Raw genomic sequence first — 19,293 nt, 5'->3', positions numbered from 1 at the left:
GCTGTGCTCTGCTCTCCTCCTGTACTGTCTGGGAGCCGGAAAGCAGAGCGGTGACGTCACCACTCTGCTTTCCGGCTCACAGCCAGTGCAGGAGGAGAGCAGAGCACAGCGCTGGAGGACAGACAGCGGTAGGTAAGTATCTAGTGTTTGTTTTTTTTACTTTTAGGATGGTAACCAGGGTAAACATCGGGTTACTAAGCGCGGCCCTGCGCTTAGTTACCCGATGTTTACCCTGGTTACCAGTGAAGACATCGCTGGATCGGTGTCACACACGCCGATCCAGCGATGTCTCCAGGGAGTCCAGCGACGAAATAAAGTTCTGGACTTTATTCAGCGACCAACGATCTCCCAGCAGGGGCCTTATCGTTGGTCGCTGTCACACAGAACGATTTCATTAACGATATCGTTGCTACGTCACAAATAGCAACGATATCGTTAACAATATCGTTATGTGTGAAGGTACCTTTAGCCGGACACTGGAAGGGAGTAAATAAGCGAGATTTCGGCATTTTAGCTCCTGGTGTGGAGGCGATAGCACAATCATATGCCGCCATATACTAGACGTCCGGTAACCGGTAATAATTCCCTCATGTGTGGGGTCTATTTGTCTCCAGAGAAATCACACGTTATATTCCACACATAACATTGTGTAGAAAAGGCGGCGCGAGGTAATTGTGCCAGTAGTGAGGGCGAATAATGGCGGAAATGTCACTGACTGAGGAGAAGTCTCCATGTAGCGTCTTCACTGCGGATCACGTGACCCCTGACTCCTCCCTCCTGTGACCTCATCACAGGTCCTGTGCGCACAGAGCAGCCATATATGTGGAGTGCGGCTCTGCAGGTGGAGGTATGTGGAGATTCCCCATTACTGAGCGCGGGGACATTAACCCCTTCTACACGGAGACTCTTTTGGGGTTGTTGTGGCCACTTTATAAGAATCATAACGTTGTTGTTCTGTTTCCTGTAATAGATACATACGAGCCAACTATGGAGGACAGGAAGTGAGGGAGCGGATTGTTCTCCTAGTACAGGGCCCCTTTCTTGGCCCCACACAGTGTAATGCCCCCATTATGCCCCTGTAAGCAGGGTTCTGCCCCACACCCAGCTGCCTCGGGCACTTTACCATGAGCTGGTACCTCAGATTCTTCCCCGCACCCCTTTCCTTTGTTGGCGCCAAATCTGTTCTGCCTTTGGGGCTCCGGCCTTTATAATATCAGTAACTGCGTCATCAAGGTCTCCTGACCAGGTGCACCCTCTAGACTCTTCCCTCCGGAAACCCTCCCTCTCCCCATTGATGTCACATGGTCCCGTCTGGACGGCAGATAGCAGTCTGTACAAATGCAGCACAGCCCTGAGGAGTCTTTTTTATGACTCTCCTTTTTACACCCCTTATGTAATATATATGATGGCGCTCACACAGTATAATGTTTCCACAGTACTGGCATCTCTGCTAAAAAAGGGATTTTCACACTACGCCACCCCCTCCCACACAGTATAATGTTCTCATAGTACCGCCATACCCCCACACACACAGTATAATGTTCTCATACTACCGCCATACCCCCACACACAGTATAATGTTCTCATAGTACTGCCATACCCACACACAGTATAATGTTCTCATAGTACCGCCATACCCCCACACACAGTATAATGTTCTCATATTACCGCCATACCCCCACACAGTATAATGTTCTCATAGTACCGCCATACCCCCACACACAGTATAATGTTCTCATAGTACCGCCATACCCCCGCACACAGTATAATGTTCTCATAGTACCGCCATACCCCCACACACACTATAATGTTCTCATAGTACCGCCATACCCCCTCACACAGTATAATGTTTTCATAGTACCGCCATACCCCCGCACACAGTATATTGTTCTCATAGTACCGCCATCCCACCGCACACAGTATAATGTTCTCATAATACCGCTATACCCCCGCACACAGTATAATGTTCTCATAGTACCGCCATCCCTCCACATACAGTATAATGTTCCTACAGTACCGCCATACCCCCACACAGTATAATGTTCCTACAGTACCGCCATACCCCCACACACAGTATAATGTTCTAATAGTACCGCCATACCCCTACACAGTATAATGTTCTCATAGTACCGCCATACCCCCACACACAGTATAATGTTCTCATAGTACCGCCATACCACCACACACAGTATAATGTTCTCATAATACCGCTATACCCCCGCACACAGTATAATGTTCTCATAGTACCGCCATCCCACCACATACAGTATAATGTTCCTACTGTACTGCCATACCCCCACACAGTATAATGTTCCTACAGTACCGCCATACCCCCCCACACAGTATAATGTTCTCATATTACCGCCATACCCCCACACAGTATAATGTTCTCATAGTACCGCCATACCCCCACACACAGTATAATGTTCTCATAGTACCGCCATACCACCACACACAGTATAATGTTCTCATAGTCCCGCCATACCGCCACACCAAGTATAATGTTCTCATAGTACCGCCATACCCCCACACACAGTATAAAATTCCCACAGTGCCATCATCCTACCACACACAGTATTTTGCTCCCACAGTAGTGGCTTCCCACAGACACACGACAATGTTTCCACAGGACTGGCATCCCCTTCACACACAGTATAATGTCCCCACAGTACTGCCATCCCCCCACTTTCTAATGTTCCCACAGTACTGCCCCCTACATGCACAATATGGTACCATCCACCTCACTGACTACCTCCGACCACCGACAATTAATAAATACTCACTTTGCCTCATTCTTGGTGCAGATACTAATGAACCCAGGATCTATGAGATATTTACCATACGATAGTTGGATAGGCAGGAGTGTATCATCCATAAAAGTAGCCCACTCGGTTGCTATGATGCCTATTAGTGATGATCGAATATACTCATTACTCGAGATTTCCAGAGCATGCTCGGGGGTCCTATGAGTATTTTTTTAGTGCTGGGAGACTTCGTTTTCATCGCTGCAGCAGAATGATTTACATCTGTTAGCCAGATTGATTAAATGTGGGGATTCCCTAGCAACCAGGCAACCCCCATATGTACTTTTGCTGGCTAACAGATGTAAATCATTGAGCTGCGGTGATTAAAACTAAATTTCCGAGCACTAAAAAATACTCGGAGGACACCCGAGCATGCTCGAGAAATCTCGAGTAATGAGTATATTCACTCATCACTAATGCCTATGAATCGACAGGGCTCGGTGGGGTGTGGTATTGTCACCCTCTCCTTCCCATCATCACAATTTCAGCGATATCCACTAAAGGGCAAGTGGGAAGAGAGAGGCTAAGTGCTAGAATTGGTGCATCTTAAGGTACCTTCACACATAACGATTTCGTTAACGATATCGTTGCAACGTCACGCTTTTTGTGACGTAGCAACGATATCGTTTAACGAAATCGTTGTGTGTGACAGCGACCAACGATCAGGCCCCTGCTGGGAGATCGTTGGTCGCTGGGAATGATCAGGACCTTTATTTGGTTGCTGATCACCCGCTGTCATCGCTGGATCGGCGTGTGTGACAGCGATGTGTTCACTCGTAACCAGGGTAAAAATCGGGTTACTAAGCGCAGGGCCGCGCTTAGTAACCCGATATTTACCCTGGTTACCATTGTAAAAGTTAAAAAAAAAAAATACAAACTCACATTCCGATGTCTGTCACGTCCCCCGCCGTCAGCTTCCCGCACTGACTGTGTCAGCGCCGGCCGTAAAGCACAGCACAGCGGTGACATCACCGCTGTTCTCTGCTGCTTTACGGCCGGCGCTGACAGTCAGTGCAGGGAAGCTGACGGCGGGGGACGTGACAGACATCGGAATGTGAGTATGTATTTTTTTTTTTTTTAACTTTTACAATGGTAACCAGGGTAACTATCGGGTTACTAAGCGCGGCCCTGCGCTTAGTAACCCGATGTTTACCCTGGTTACCTGGGGACTTTGGCATCGTTGAAGACAGTTTCAACGATGCCGAAGTTTAACCCCTGATCGTTGGTCACTGGAGAGAGCTGTCTGTGTGACAGCTCCCCAGCGACCACACAACGACTTACCAAAGATCACGGCCAGGTCGTATCGCTGGTCGTGATCGTTGGTAAGTTGTTTAGTGTAACGGTACCTTTAGAGATGTGCCTTTTATATTTTTAGCCTGGGGGCGCAGTATCCATGGCACCTTCCTAGGCTATTAATATCAACTCGCAACTGTCTGCATAGCCTTTGCTGGTTATTAAATATAGGGGGACCCTACATCACTAAAGGCTAAGTATACAGTTCTGAGTTGATGTTACTAGCCTGGGAAGCTCCACGGGTATTACTCCCTTCCCAGGCTATAAACAAACTTCTGTGTGTGAATCAGACCTGAGATCTAACGTTATAGAAGATTACAGTGCGGGGAAGACGGGAAACCTTCATATAGATGGTGATGGATTCAGTGACCGACTCTGGCCAAATATGTCTCTAGAGCCGTAGTAGAAGATGAAGATGTCGTCCTCATCATGAAGTAGTTATTTCTCATGTCGCGTGTAATGAATATCTCCTGCAGTATTGCTAATGCCCATTCCAGGGTCGGTAAATGAGACGAGAATTAGCGTTATGGAAGATGAGTCTATGAGGAACGTATTCAGCTGCCGACTCCGAGGAAGAAACTGCTTGTTGTCTGTGGCCTAAATATATAGGATTTATTAGTAGATGTAAAGAAGGAAACTAAATACTGTAAAATAATACATCTCCTCATATGTTTCCCTTATTATCTCCAGTAATTGTATTATTACAGGATTCTTATGATGTTACATCGGCTCATCTTCTCATTCAGGTCTCTACAATATCGGATCCTGTCAGTGAAGATCTTCTACAATAGAAAATTTTCCTGATTTACCCATCAAAGATGGATATGGGCAGAGACAAGATGGCGGAGAGGATATTACACCTCACCCTAGAGATCCTCTTCCGGCTTACTGGAGAGGTGAGAGATTCTGATGACGTCACATTACATCATTCTTATCTATGGGAATAACAGATGGACAGAACTGGAGAGGTGAGGACTCTGGAAATGTCTGTAGTGAGATTTATTAATGTGTCTCTCCATTACCAGGATTACACAGTGGTGAAGAAGACCTCTAGTGATCGCTGTCAGGACCCTGTGTCTGAGGGATGGGGAAGACCCCTGAGCCCAATCATGGGGCCTCCACCTCACCCCCTGATCCATGAGGACATCAATGACCAGAAGATTCTAGAACTCATCTACAAGATGATTGAGCTGCTGACTGGAGAGGTGACACTGCTGGGAATGCTGGGACATTATACAGTAACACTATGAAGGGATCGGGGGATGACTGTATCATTGTATGTGTCAGGTTCCTATAAGGTGTCAGGATGTCGCTGTCTATTTCTCCTTGGAGGAGTGGGAGTATTTAGAAGGACACAGAGATCTGTACAAGAACGTCATAATGGAGGTTCCCCAGCCCCTCACATCTCCAGGTAATAGGACTAAATACACACGGCCTATAATTATCTGTATGTAAAGAATAGTGTTGAGCGATACCGTCCGATACTTGAAAGTATCGGTATCGGATAGTATCGGCCGATACCCGAAAAGTATCGGATATCGCCGATACCGATATCCGATACCAATACAAGTCAATGGGACACCAAGTATCGGAAGGTATCCTGATGGTTCCCAGGGTCTGAAGGAGAGGAAACTCTCCTTCAGGCCCTGGTATCCATATTAATGTGTAAAATAAAGAATTAAAATAAAAAATATTGATATATTGACCTCTCCGGCGGCCCCTGGACATCACGCTGGTAACCGGCAGGCTTCTTTGTTTAAAATGAGCGCCTTAAGGACCTGCGAATGACGTTGCGGCTTCTGATTGGTCGCGTGCCGCTCATGTGACCGCCACGCGACCAATCAGAAGCCGCGACGTCATTCGCAGGTCCTAAATTCCTAGAATTAGGAGTTTAGTGAATGAGAATGATGTCGCGGCTTCTGATTGGTCGCGTGGCAGTCACATGAGCGGCACGCGACCAATCAGAAGCCGCGACGTCATTCGCAGGTCCTAAACGCGCTCATTTTAAACAAAGAAGCCTGCCAGTTACCAGCGTGATGTCCAGGGGCCGCCGGAGAGGTGAATATATCAATATTTTTTATTTTAATTCTTTATTTTACACATCCCAATGGATCCGATACCGATACCCGATACCACAAAAGTATCGGATCTCGGTATCGGAATTCCGATACCGCAAGTATCGGAATGCTCAACACTAGTAAAGAATGAATTCACTCCCTGTATGTGTTTCCTCAAGATCTATCCAGTAAGAGGACAACACCAGAGAGATGTCCCCGTCCTCTTCTTCCACAGGATTGTAACCAAGAAGATCCCAATGCTCCTCAGGATCATCAGGTAGATGGAGAGAAGGTGTCAGGAGATCTCCCCTATGATGTGTAGACGCCGGTGAAGGTCTTGTGCTCAGTCTTGTTTTATCCACCAGTATTATATGTTTTATACTTGTGTAATGAGAACGGTGGAGATGGCAGGATTAGAGCTGATCATAGATGTGACTTCTCCATCTGTCGGTGACTTTTACAATATTTGTTTCAGGGTGAAGATCTGACCCATATTAATACTACAGAGACATATGTGAGGGGGGATGAGCGGTGTAAAGAGGAGATTCCTACATATGGCTACCCAGGTGAGTAGTGACCACTAAATGTAGAGAAGTCACAGATTCTCCTCAATCACCGGCTGTGGCTGCTTTATCGGTGGTGTAGTCCGGCCGTATTACCATGATCACCATTTTACCTCTAGACCACAACATTCTCCTTCTATACACTGACCTGAGAGACTTCCTGATCATCACTGCGCTTGAGAGGAAGCCTCTCAAGTCTGGAGACCCGGATGTCGTCATGACGAAATCGGGTCTCCATGGCAGCGATCGGGACCACGCGTTATGCCACCGGGTCTAGGATCCAAAGGCAGAGGGGCTGTTGACCCGTGTAGTGAGGGACCAGCGACCTGTCATAAGCCAATACAGATGCATATGTAATCAGCGCACCACATAAAGCCCCGCCCCCAGCACCACATAAAGCCCCGCCCACAACCCCGCCCCAGAGCACAAGAATCTCATTAACTGAAACTACAAATCCAGATAAAACAACAACCACAAGACGGATTTCATCACCAGGTATCGGTGTAATCAGTATAACGGCACCGACCTGACAGTGTCTGTAGTCACTGAGCACAATCCTGCTGACAGGTTCCCTTTAAGACATCTCCGCTCTGCACTATTATACACAGTTCTCTATAAATGTGTAATATTTCTTCTTGAAACTCATCTGACAGAAAATATTGGAGCTTCCGATAGTTTAGATTGTGAAGTCACCGAGCCCCGTGCTCTAATTACCCCAGAGAGGTTTCACCACTAGCTGCTCATTTATTACTGATGGAGACTGTTCAGTTTGAGCATTTCAGTAGATGTTATTGTCTATAGTCAGTTTCTGATTACAGTAGTGTCCAGAATCCTCTGATTTAACCTCTTCCAGTTTTGTGTTCTTGATCCGGCCCCATTTTTACAATCTGACGTGGTCACTTTATGTGGTGATAACTTTGGAATTATTCACAAAGGATAATACAAAACAAATGGATCTTACAAATTATTTTCCAGCTTCTCACAATACCCCACATACGATTGTACACTACTCTCTGGGCACATGGCCGTGTTCAGAAGGGAAGGAGCGCCATTTAGCTGTTTGAATGCAGATCTAGCTGGAATAGTTTGCAGACACAATGTATTGGGAACACTGTTCGTGGTCAACTGGCAGCTCAAAAGATCTCCACCATGAACATGCTTGGCACTATCTTCTCTGCTTTTCATATCTCAAGGATTGCCTTTTAAACTAAACTAAACTACATGTTTACAAGTCACAAAGCTTCTGGGAGAATGTCCTATGGACAGATGAGACAAGAATGGAACTTTTTGGCAAGGCACATCAGCTCTATGTTTACAGACTAAAAAATAAAGCATATCAAGAAAATAACACTGTCCCTACTGTGAAACATGGAGGAGACTCTGTTATGTTCTGGAGCTGCTTTGCTGCATCTGGCACAGGGTGTCTAGAATCTGTGCAGGGTACAATGAAATCTCAAGACTATCAAGGGATTCTTTTTTTGAATCAGATATTTTTATTAAACCATCAAAATTGTGCATAGACAATAAAAGGAATAGTTTGTTTTCAGCAATATACAAATACACAATACTTTTTTTTGTTAGAAAACTTATTTAGTCCCAAACCAAACTCCCACCCCCCTTCCCCCCACCCACTAGAGACCTGTCAAGAGTCATCCCCCACTAAATTATCACATACAAAAGTACAAGAAGAGGAATATGACTTGTCAAAAAATATTTCCATAGGGGCAAAAGGTCTTCAGGTCACATTGATTCAAGCCACGGGCTCCACAACCTGTCAAAGAGGTCCATCTTGTTCCTCCTAACGTAGATACTCTTCTCCAAAGCAATGATATGGTCCACTTGCTTCATAAAGTCTATCCTTGTTGGTGGCTCTTCCCTAATCCAGAATTTGGCGATCAACTTTCGCGCAATAAATAACAGTCTAGCTATAACCGTTTTATACAGCTTATCAGTTATTACCTCCTCCACATAGCCCAAAACACATACCAGAGGATCCCGAGGCACATTACAACTATATGCCAAACCCACTTTATTCAACACCACCACCCAAAAGGAGGACAGCCTGGGGCACTGCCACAACATATGAAGGATGCCCGCTTCGGACTGCGAGCATCTAGGGCATTCTGAATTAGGCCTTAATCCGGCTTTGAACAACATGTCTGGGGTTCTGTAAGCCCTATGAATGACAAATAATTGTGACAGCCTACCAGGCTCACTCATTGATATCTTGGGCACATAATCCAATACTGATTCCCATCGGTCATCATCAATCGCCCCCAGGTCAGCCTCCCATTTCGCCCTTGCTCTAATAGGGTGCTCCGCCAGAAAAGAAAATAGAAGGAATTCATATATACCCGAAATCACCCCCTTCGTGCCTCCCCCTTCAAGGATAAAATCCAGCATAAGATCCACCTGGATTTCAACAGGCCCTCTCTTACACTGTGCCCGGTACGCATGAGAAAGACGACGGTATTGGTACATCTCAGACTCCGGGAGTAAAAATTCTTCCTGCAATATCTCAAAGTCTCTAATTCTACCCTGATGTAAAATCTGGCCCATCCGAGAGATGCCTGCCTCCCTCCAAATATGAAATCCCTCCATCTGTCTAAACTCCTGTAGGACACAGTTGTTCCAAATGGGTGAGAATCTAGTGAGTGCCCGTACACCCCTAATTCCTTTAACTTTATCCCACACCTTGTGAATGAGCCTTACAGTGCAAAATTTAGAACCTTTCTCACGGAAATGTCCCCCCTCTAGGCCCTCACTCAACACCTTTGTCCCAATCAATGATCTCAGGCTGCAAGGTGCCCGCATCCCACCTGACCCATCTCCCCATCCCTTGAAATGCTGACACTGTGAGGCCAAAAAATACAACCACGGATTGGGCAATGCCACCCCTCCCTCCGTCTTTGGTCTCTGTAGGGTTTCCTGTTTAAATCTGGGGCTCTTCCCACCCCAGATCAGCTCACCAAACAAAGATCTAATCCTCCGAAACCTATTCTGCGATATCCATATAGGGGAATTGTGCAACACATAGAGTAACTGCGGCATCACAATCATCTTTATCAGGTTTATCCTACCAATTACCGATAAGTGTAGCTTTTTCCACGCCTGGACCCTGGTACGTATCTTACGCAGAAGAGGTGCCAAATTCAGTTCCTCAAAGCTAGTCAGAGGGAGTGCGATCTGAATCCCCAAGTACTTAAATTTCTCAACTAGCCTCAACCTTGTGACAGAGTCCCCCCCATCACCGTCCCCACTATCCCCATCTATCAACATCATATTCGATTTGTCCCAATTGATCCTTAAGCCCGAATAACTCCCGAATTCCTCAATAATGGCCTCCGTCTTTACCAAGGTCCCCTCGGAATCCTCCAAGAAGAGCAGGATATCATCAGCGTATAACGCTACTTTTTCTTCCGCCTCCCCGTACATAAAACCCTTCACCTCCCGGGACCCTCTGATCTTTGCGGCAAGGGGTTCCACCGCCAAGGCGAAGAGCAGCGGGGACAGAGGGCAGCCCTGTCTAGTACCTCTAGATAAAGAGAAAGTCTCAGAGAGAGCGTCATTCACTCTAATTTTGGCCACCGGAGAAGAGTACAACAGCCGCACCCATGAGATAAATTTAGGTCCAAACCCCATTCGTTCCAGTACTGACCACAAATAACTCCACTCCACGCAATCAAAAGCCTTATGAGCGTCCAAGGATACCACAACCCGTTTGCCAACATTGTCAGAAGGGATTTGCAAATTTAAAAATAACCTTCTCAGATTAAGTGCCGTTGATTTATTGGGCATAAAGCCTGACTGATCCGGGTGAACCAGTCTGTCAATCACCCTAGATAACCTGTTTGCCAGAGCTTTTGCCAGTATCTTAATGTCAGCCGTCAAAAGTGAGATTGGTCTATAGGATTCTGGTAATTGTGGGTCCTTGTCGGCCTTAGGGATAACGACCACGATAGCCTCTCTCATTGAAACAGGTAACTCCCCTCTTTCCAATGACCTATTATACACCTCCGACAGTTTGGCCAACAAAGTTTCTTTCAATACCTTGTACATCTCAGCTGGAATACCATCCGCCCCCGGAGCCCTACCCCCAGCAACCCCCGCCAAAGCGGCCCCCAATTCTTCCTCCCCAATCGGCTCCTCCAACAACTCACAGTCTTCTTTACTCAACCTAGGCAGGTCAATCCCCTCCAAGTAGTCCGTCATGTCCTCAGCCCCCCTGTCCACACTTGAAGTATATAGCTTATTGTAGAATTTCCTAAACACTTCCAAAATCTGCTCCCCCTGAGTAACCAATATTCCATCTTCCCTCCTAATGGAGTAGACATGAGAGGAGTCCCTCTGTGCAGACGCCACTACCGAAAGTAAATGCCCCACCTTTTCCCCCTCTGAATAGAAAGACGCTTTTTGAAAGGCCCGCAATCTCTCCGCCCTTCTCAAATATAATTGATTGACCTCCTCTTGGGCCTTCCTCATCCGACTCTGAGACTCCTTAGTACAATGGGCCCCCAATGCTGCCTCAGCTGCCTTCAGTTCTTCCAGAATAGCTTGATCCTGTACTCTAGTCCTAGTCTTGTGTCGTGAAATGTCACGAAACAGAATCCCCCTTAAATACGCCTTCATGGTGTCCCATACTACGTGGCATTCCGCACTCCCGTCATTAATCCTAAAAAACTCCTCTATTTCAGCCCCCACCCTTTCCATGTCCAAGAGTTGTAACCAGGAGGGGTGAACCTTCCATCCCATCTTCCGTGAACCAACCTGTTCAGATAATTTTAATGAGACCCGAACTGGACTATGATCTGATAGAATCCTGGGATTATATTCCACCTCACTTAACAATTCGTTCATCCCATCATTGCCCATGGCGACATCGATACGAGACATAGAACCATACGTGGTCGAGTAACAGGAATAAGAATAAGTATTAGCGTTTCGAACCCGCCATAAGTCAATCCAGCCTATTTCTCTAAGGTAATTCCCAAAAGGAGTGCCATTACCGTCCCTACGTAGCGGAGCGTGATTACTCTTATCCCAATGGTCGTCGGCAATATTGTTCACATCTCCAACCACCAGAAGAGGAACCCCGACCCACCCTCTCATATGCTCCAAAATCTCTTGAATTTTCTTACCAGAATACGGCGGGGGTATATATATTGAAACAATGCAAATCAGACGGTTAAGAATTTTACACACCAAAAGGACATACTGACCATCTTTATCAATTTTAACCTCAACTTCCTCAAATGGAGTACTAGTATGGATCAAAACAGACACCCCCCTTGCATAATTAGAGAAAGTCGAGTGATATGTCCTGCGCACCCATTTTTTCTGTAACATATCTACTTTTTCCTCCACTAAGTGAGTTTCTTGCAGGCATATCACCGAGGGCCTCTGTTTCACTAAGTACTGAAATATTGCCGCACGTTTAGTAGCGTCCGCTAGCCCCCTAACATTCCAACTTATAATATTAACCTTCCCTCCCATTTCCTTAGAAAAAGGTATAAAATAAGAATCGTCTCTCCCAGGTCTCCCCCAATGCCCTCCTCCCCCCCCTTCCCACCCCCCATCCCAACAACTAACCCAACCTTCCCCATCTAAAACTCAAGATAACTCAGATACTCCGAACTTTCTTTCTCTATATGAGAAATCAAGGGATTCTAGAGAGAAATGTGCTGCCCAGTGTCAGAAAGCTTGGTCTCAGTCGCAGGTCATGGGTCTTGCAACAGGATAATGACCCAAAACACACAGCTAAAAACACCCAAGAATGGCTAAGAGGGAAACATTGGACTATTCTGAAGTGGCCTTCTATGAGCCCTGACCTAAATCCTATTGAGCATCTTTGGAAAGAGCTGAAACATGCCGTCTGGAAAAGGCAACCTTCAAACACGAGACAACTGGAGCCGTTTGCTCTTGAGGAGCGGCCAAAATAACTGCCGAGAGGAGCAGAAGTCTCATTGACAGTTACAGGAAAAAAGTTGTGCAGCAAAATATTACCCCTTTCGCACCAGAGCCTGTTTTTGCCTTTGTGACCGGGCCAATTTTTTCAATTCTGACCAGTGTCACTTTATGAGGTCATAATTCTAACGCTTCAACAAATCCTGGTGATTCTGAGATTTTCTTGTGACATATTGTGCTTTATGATAGTGGTAAAAATTTCTCTGATATAACTTGCATTTATTTGTTAAAAAAAATGGAAATATAGCGAAAATTTTGAAAATTTCACAAGTCATATCACACAAAACAGTTAATAAACATTTCACACATGTCTACTTTACATCTGCACAATTTTGGAAAAAAAAACAATTTTTTTTGTTAGGACATTATAAGGGTTAAAAGTTGTCTATGGACCACATCACATTTTAAGTGAGTTTGGAGGGTCAATATGACAGAAAATGCCCAAAAGTTACACCATTCTAAAAACTGCACACCTCAAGGTGCTCAAAACCTCATTCAAGAAGTTTATTAACCCTTCAGCTGCTTCACAGGAATGAATGGAATGTGGAAGGAAAAATAAAAATTTCCTTTTTTCACAAAAATTTTCCTTTAGACCTAATTTTTTTTACTTTCGCAAGAGTAACAGGAGAAATTGGACTATTCATTTTGTTTTGCAATTTCTCCTGAGCATGCTGATACCCCATGTGTGGGGGAAATCTACTGTTTGGGTGAATGGCAGAGCTCGTAAGGCGCGCCATTTGACTTTTTGAATGTAAAAATGTTGGAATAATTAGCGGTTGACATGTCACGTTTGGAGAGCCCCTGATGTGCCTTAACAGTGGAAACCCCACACAAGTGACCCCATTTTGGAAACTAGACCCCTCAAGGAATGTATTTAGATGCATGGTGAGCACCTTGAACCCCCAGTTGCTTCACAGAATTTTTGTAACATTTTTGACAAATCTTTTTAGCTCCATATTTTGCGTTTTTATTAGGGTAACAGGAGAAATTGCTCCATACAATTTGCTGTGCAATTTCTCCTAAGCTCTCAGATACCCCATATGTGGGGAAATCTACTGTTTGGGCGCATGGCAGAGCTCAGAATGGAAGGAGCACCATAGATTTAGCTGGAATTTGTGGTTGACAAGTCACATTGTCAGAGCCCATGAGGTGTCTAAACAGTGGAAACCCACAACAAATGACCCCGTTTTGTAAACTAGACCCCCCAAGGAACTTATCTGGATGTGTGGTGGGCACTTTGAACCCCCAGGTCCTTCACAGAAGTTAATTACGTAGAGCCGTGAAAATAGAAAATCATATTTTTTCCACAAAAAATGATCTTTTCACCCTCAATCTTTTTCCAAAGGGTAACAGGAGAAATTGGACCCCAAACGTTGTTGTGCAATTTGTCCTGAGTATGCTGACATCCCATATGCGGGGGTAAACCACTGTTTGGGTGCATGGCAGAGCTCAGAAGGGAAGGAGCGCCATATTGGAGAGCAGATTTTGCTGGAATTGTTTGTGAGTGACCTGTCACATTGTCAGAGCCCCTGAGGTGCCAGAAAAGCATAAGCCCCCAAAAGTGACTGCATTTTACAAAATACCGTATATACTCGAGTATAAGCCGACCCCCCCTAATTTTGCCACAAAAAACTGGGAAAACTTATTGACTCGAGTATAAGCCTAGGGTAGGAAATGCAGCAGCTACCGGTGAATTTCAAAAATAAAAATAGATGCTCCATACCGTTCATTATTGCCCCATAGATGCTCCATATAAAGCTGTGCCACATGTAATGCTCTGCACCGTTCATTATGGCCCCATAGATGCTCCATATAGAGCTATGCCACATATAATGCTCCATACCGTTCATTATGGCCCCATAGATGCTCCATATAAAGCTGTGCCACATGTAATGCTCTGCACCGTTCATTATGGCCCCATAGATGCTCCATATAAAGCTGTGCCACATATACAATGCTCTGCACCATTATTGCCCCATAGATGTGCCATAGAAAGCTGTGCCCCATATAGAATGCTCTGCACCGTTATTGCCCCATAGAAAGCTGTGCACCATATACAATGCTCTGCACCGTTATTGCCCCATAGATGTGCCATAGAAAGCTGTGCCCCATATAGAATGCTCTGCACCGTTGATTATTGCCCTATAGATGTGCCATAGAAAGCTGTGCCCCATATACAATGCTCTGCACTGTTATTGCCCCATAGATGTGCCATAGAAAGCTGTGCCCCATATAGAATGCTCTGCACCGTTGATTATTGCCCCATAGATGTGCCATAGAAAGCTGTGCCATATAGAATGCTCTGCACCGTTCATTATTGCTCCATAGATGCTCCATAGAAAGCTGTGCCCCATATACAATGCTCTGCACCGTTATTGCCCCATAGAAAGCTGTGCACCATATACAATGCTCTGCACCGTTATTGCCCCATAGATGTGCCATAGAAAGCTGTGCCCCATATACAATGCTCTGCACCGTTATTGCCCCATAGAAAGCTGTGCACCATATACAATGCTCTGCACCGTTATTGCCCCATAGATGTGCCATAGAAACCTGTGCCCCATATAGAATGCTCTGCACCGTTGATTATTGCCCCATAGATGTGCCATAGAAAGCTGTACCATATACAATGCTCTGCACCGTTATTGCCCCATAGATGTGCCATAGAAAGCTGTGCCCCATATAGAATGCTCTGCACCATTAATTATTGCCCCATAGATGCTCCACATAAAGCTGTGCCATATAGAATACTGCTGCTGCTGCTGCAATAAAAAAAAAAAAATGCCATACTCACCTCTCTTGCTTGCAGCTCCTCAGCGTCCCGTCTCGGCGTCTCTCCGCACTGACTGTTCAGGCAGAGGGCGGCGCGCACACTAGTACGTCATCGCGCCCTCTGACCTGAACAGTCAGTGCAAGAGGACGCAAAGATGGGAGCGGCGCCCGGTGGGTGGAACGTGGACAGGTAAATATGTAATACTCACCTGCTCCCGGCGTCCCTGGCTCCTTCTCCCGGACAGCTGGTCTCCGGGTGCCGCAGCCTCTTCCTCTGTCAGCGGTCACTGGCACCGCTCATTAGAGAAATGAATATGCGGCTCCACCCCTATGGGAGTGGAGTCCATATTCATAACTTTAATGAGCGGTCCCACGTGACCGCTGTACAGGGGAAGAGCTACGGCACCCGAAGACTGTGGGACATGCAGGGGGAGTGCCAGGAACCCCGGAAGCAGGTGAGTATGCCTCAGACCTCTCTCCCCCTCACCCGCCGACCCTGCTGCCCACCATGACTCGAGTATAAGCCGAGAGGGGCACTTTCAGCCCAAAAATTTATGCTGAAAATCTTGGCTTATACTCGAGTATATACGGTACTTCCCTGAATGAATTCTAGTGGTGCAGTGAGCAAACTGACACCACAGCTGCTCCATAGAAAATTACACCATTGGGCAGTGAAGAAAAAATAATCACATTTTTACCACTAAAATGTTGTTTTAACCCCAGATTTTACATTGGAAAATAGGTAGATAGGTAAATGGTCACTACACCCATAGATGAATTCCCAGAGGGGTGTCATTTCCAAAATGGGGTCACTTCAGAAGGGATTCTGCTGTTATGGCGCTTTGGAGAGTCGCTAAATGCCAGGACCACAGAATCTCCCCTGAAGTGACCCCATTTTGGAAATGACACCCCTTTGTGAATTCATCTATGGATATAGTGACCATTATCACTACATGGATGATTTCCAGAAACACGTAGTGGAAGTTTTAAAGCAAAAATGTCATTGTAGTGCCCAATATATTGTGTCCAGCTTGTGTCTCTGGAGACATCCCCCCACCTACCCCCGGAAATTGTTATGTCAGCTCTACTCAGATGTGTCTTTCACTAAATAAAAGAAATGCTTGAATGTCAAAACAGTTTAAAAACGTGGTTCTGTGTGGAAGATTGTAAATCAGCCATGGAGACATAAGGCCGGCAATGATGGGCATTGTGGGCAATAATAGCGGGTATCATGCTTCATTCCTCTCTTGGAACATACACGACATCTTCTCTGGGGATCTTTATTGTTTCAGTTGCTGGAATCAGTACAATAAAATGTCGCTCAGTGAGTCTTCTGACATCTTCAGATTTTAAAGGATTGGCGGGGAAAATTTTTTCAAAAACAAGATTTTCAATGAGGCACCAAGAGGTTGCAGTCCAATAAGCTTTATTGCAAAATCTTCATTAAGAGCATGGACAACCGACAATAGAAAAATGGCATAAATTGCCGGGGTCCCATTCACCAGTTCATGCATTTTAGGGCCAAATATGCCCCTTAGTCATAACCTAGTGTTATACCAGTAAGCCCAAACAATAACATTCTGCTTACTTACGATCGCTGGGACAACGGTTTCTGTAGAAACATCAATTGCTCATAGTGAACATAAGGGGTGACGCGTTTGCCTGAAGATTCACTGGGGGTGTTAAGGTTCTGCCGGTAGTCACGGACAAATCTATCTCTAATGGATCTCCAACAGGTATGGACTGCATCGGCTACAACAAAAAATACAAAACTAAAAAAAAAATATTATCTCTTTAACAATCTTTAATGAACATATATTTCAGTTGACCACTAATTACCAATTTTTTTTGCGAGGAGGCAGACTTTGCCAGATACCGAGGATCCAACTCACAAATTATTTTCTCCCACAATCTCCGGTTTCTAATGATATCATTGTGCGAGCGGTCACTCTGATCCCATATGGACGGATTTGCATGCACCAATGCAATAAGAGTCTCATTTCTCCTTCGCCTCATTGGGGGACACAGACCGTGGGTGTATGCTACTGCCACTAGGAGGCGACACTAAGTGATACAAAAAAAGTTAGCTCCTCCCCTGCAGTGTACACCCTCCTGCTGGCTCTCAGCTAACCAGTTCTTGCTTAGTGTCCGTAGGAGGCACACGAACTGGTCTGCTATTCAGACCCCAAAAACTCTTTTTACAAAATTTGACAGGTGCATAAGTATGGGCACCCTTATCATTTTCTTGTTTTAAATACTCCTACCTTCTTTTTACTGACTTACTAAAGCACTTTTTGGGTTTTCTAACCTCATTGAGCTTTGAACTTCATAGCCAGATGTATGCAATCATGAGAAAAGCTACTTAAAGTGGCCACTTGCAAGTTGTTCTCCTGTTCGAATCTCCTCTGAAGAGTGGCATCATGGGCTCCTCAAAACAACTGTCTAATGATCTGAAAACAAAGATTATTTGGGGAAGGATACAAAAAGCTGTCTCAGAGATTTAACCTGTCAATTTCCACTGTGAGGAACATAGTAAGGAAATGGAAGAACACTTGTACAGTTCTTGTTAAGGCCAAAAGTGGCAGGCCAAGAAAAACATCAGAAAGGCAGAGAAGAAGAATAGTAAGGTCAGTCAAGGACAATCCTCAGACCACCTCCAGAGATCTGCAGCATCAACTTGTTGCAGATGCTGTCACTGTGCATCGGTCAACTATACAACGCACTTTGCACGAGGAGAAGCTGTATGGGAGAGTGATGCGAAAGAAGCCGTTTCTGCAAGCACGCCACAAACAGAGTCGGCTGAGGTACGCAAAAGCACATTTGGAGAAGCCAATTTCTTTTTGGAAGAAGGTCCTGTGGACTGATGAAACCAAGATTGAGTTGTTTGGTCATACAAAAAGGCGTTATGCATGGCGGCCAAAAAACACAGCATTCCAAGAAAAACACTTGCTACCCACAGTAAAATTTGGTGAAGGTTCCATCATGATTTGGGGCTGTGTGGCCAATGCCGGCACTGGTAATCTTGTTAAAGTTTAGGGACGCATGGATTCCTCTCAGTATCAGCAGATTCTTGACAATAATGTTCATGAATCAGTGACAAAGTTGAAGTTACGCAGGGGATGGATCTTTCAGCAAGATAATGATCCAAAACACCGCTCCAAATCTACTCAGGCATTCATGCAGAGGAACAATTACACTGTTCTGGAATGGCCATCCCAGTCCCCAGACCTGAATATCATTGAACATCTGTGGGATCATTTGAAGAGGGCTGTCCATGCTCGGCGACCATCAAACTTAACTGAACTGGAATTGTTTTGTAAAGAGGAATGGTCAAAAATACCTTCATCCAGGATCCAGGAACTCATTAAAAGCTACAGGAAGCGACTAGAGGCTGTTATTTTTGCAAAAGGAGGATCTACTAAATATTAATGTCACTTTTCTGGTGGGGTGCCCATACTTATGCACCTGTCAAATTTTGTTTGAATGCAGATTGCACATTTTCTGTTAGTACAATAAACCTCATTTCAAGGCAGAAACATTACTGTGACCAACAGTTATTAGATATATGAAACTGAAATAGCTGTTGCAAAAAAAACTATTTTTATAAAACATTAAGCTTAAGATTAATAGGGGTGCCCAAACTTTTTCATATAACTGTACCTTTACAACGGACAAATGGGGCGACAGATTCTTTCATGTTCCGATCTCCCCGAACCAACAACAGGCGAGCACGGGAGTTTTACGTCTCCGTATCCTCTCCTGCGACGTGGGAAGCCACTGCCTGAGCTGATTCTATTGGCAACGGGCCCCTTCAAGGGCACTGATCTCCCCCCTCCCTTA

General features: G+C 45.3%; 2 protein-coding genes across 2 annotated transcripts in view; both read left to right on the top strand.

Moving 5' to 3' along the window:
• The first annotated feature begins 790 nt into the window (after nt 1–790).
• On the top strand, nt 791–5,694 carry LOC138662845 (gastrula zinc finger protein XlCGF66.1-like). The gene is made up of 4 exons (XM_069748823.1): nt 791–847; nt 4,844–4,993; nt 5,123–5,302; nt 5,385–5,694. The coding sequence occupies exons 2-4, from the start codon at nt 4,916–4,918 to the stop codon at nt 5,550–5,552; spliced, it is 426 nt and encodes a 141-aa protein (XP_069604924.1). The 5' UTR covers nt 791–847; nt 4,844–4,915; the 3' UTR covers nt 5,553–5,694.
• Nucleotides 5,695–6,306: 612 nt separating this feature from the next.
• LOC138662844 (oocyte zinc finger protein XlCOF7.1-like) overlaps nt 6,307–19,293 on the top strand; it is a 30,202-nt gene continuing 17,215 nt past the window's right edge. Inside the window, exons 1-2 of the mRNA XM_069748822.1 lie at nt 6,307–6,431; nt 6,630–6,720. The gene's annotated coding sequence lies outside the window, so the exon portion shown is untranslated. The remainder of the gene's footprint in view (nt 6,432–6,629; nt 6,721–19,293) is intronic.

This window comes from Ranitomeya imitator, chromosome 2 (genome assembly GCF_032444005.1).
Source record: "Ranitomeya imitator isolate aRanImi1 chromosome 2, aRanImi1.pri, whole genome shotgun sequence".
NCBI classification, from domain to species: Eukaryota; Metazoa; Chordata; class Amphibia; order Anura; family Dendrobatidae; genus Ranitomeya; species Ranitomeya imitator.
The sequence above is the reverse complement of the archived record's forward strand: the minus strand, read 5'-3'. Positions and strand labels throughout refer to the sequence as shown.

Bases quoted from the DNA above. Each gene is read 5' to 3' on its own strand.
- LOC138662845 (XM_069748823.1), top strand. From the start codon at position 4,916: ATGGATATGGGCAGAGACAAGATGGCGGAGAGGATATTACACCTCACC. The intron at 4,994-5,122 runs GTGAGAGATTCT...CTCCATTACCAG, and splicing joins TCTTCCGGCTTACTGGAGAG to GATTACACAGTGGTGAAGAA. The intron at 5,303-5,384 runs GTGACACTGCTG...TGTATGTGTCAG, and splicing joins TTGAGCTGCTGACTGGAGAG to GTTCCTATAAGGTGTCAGGA.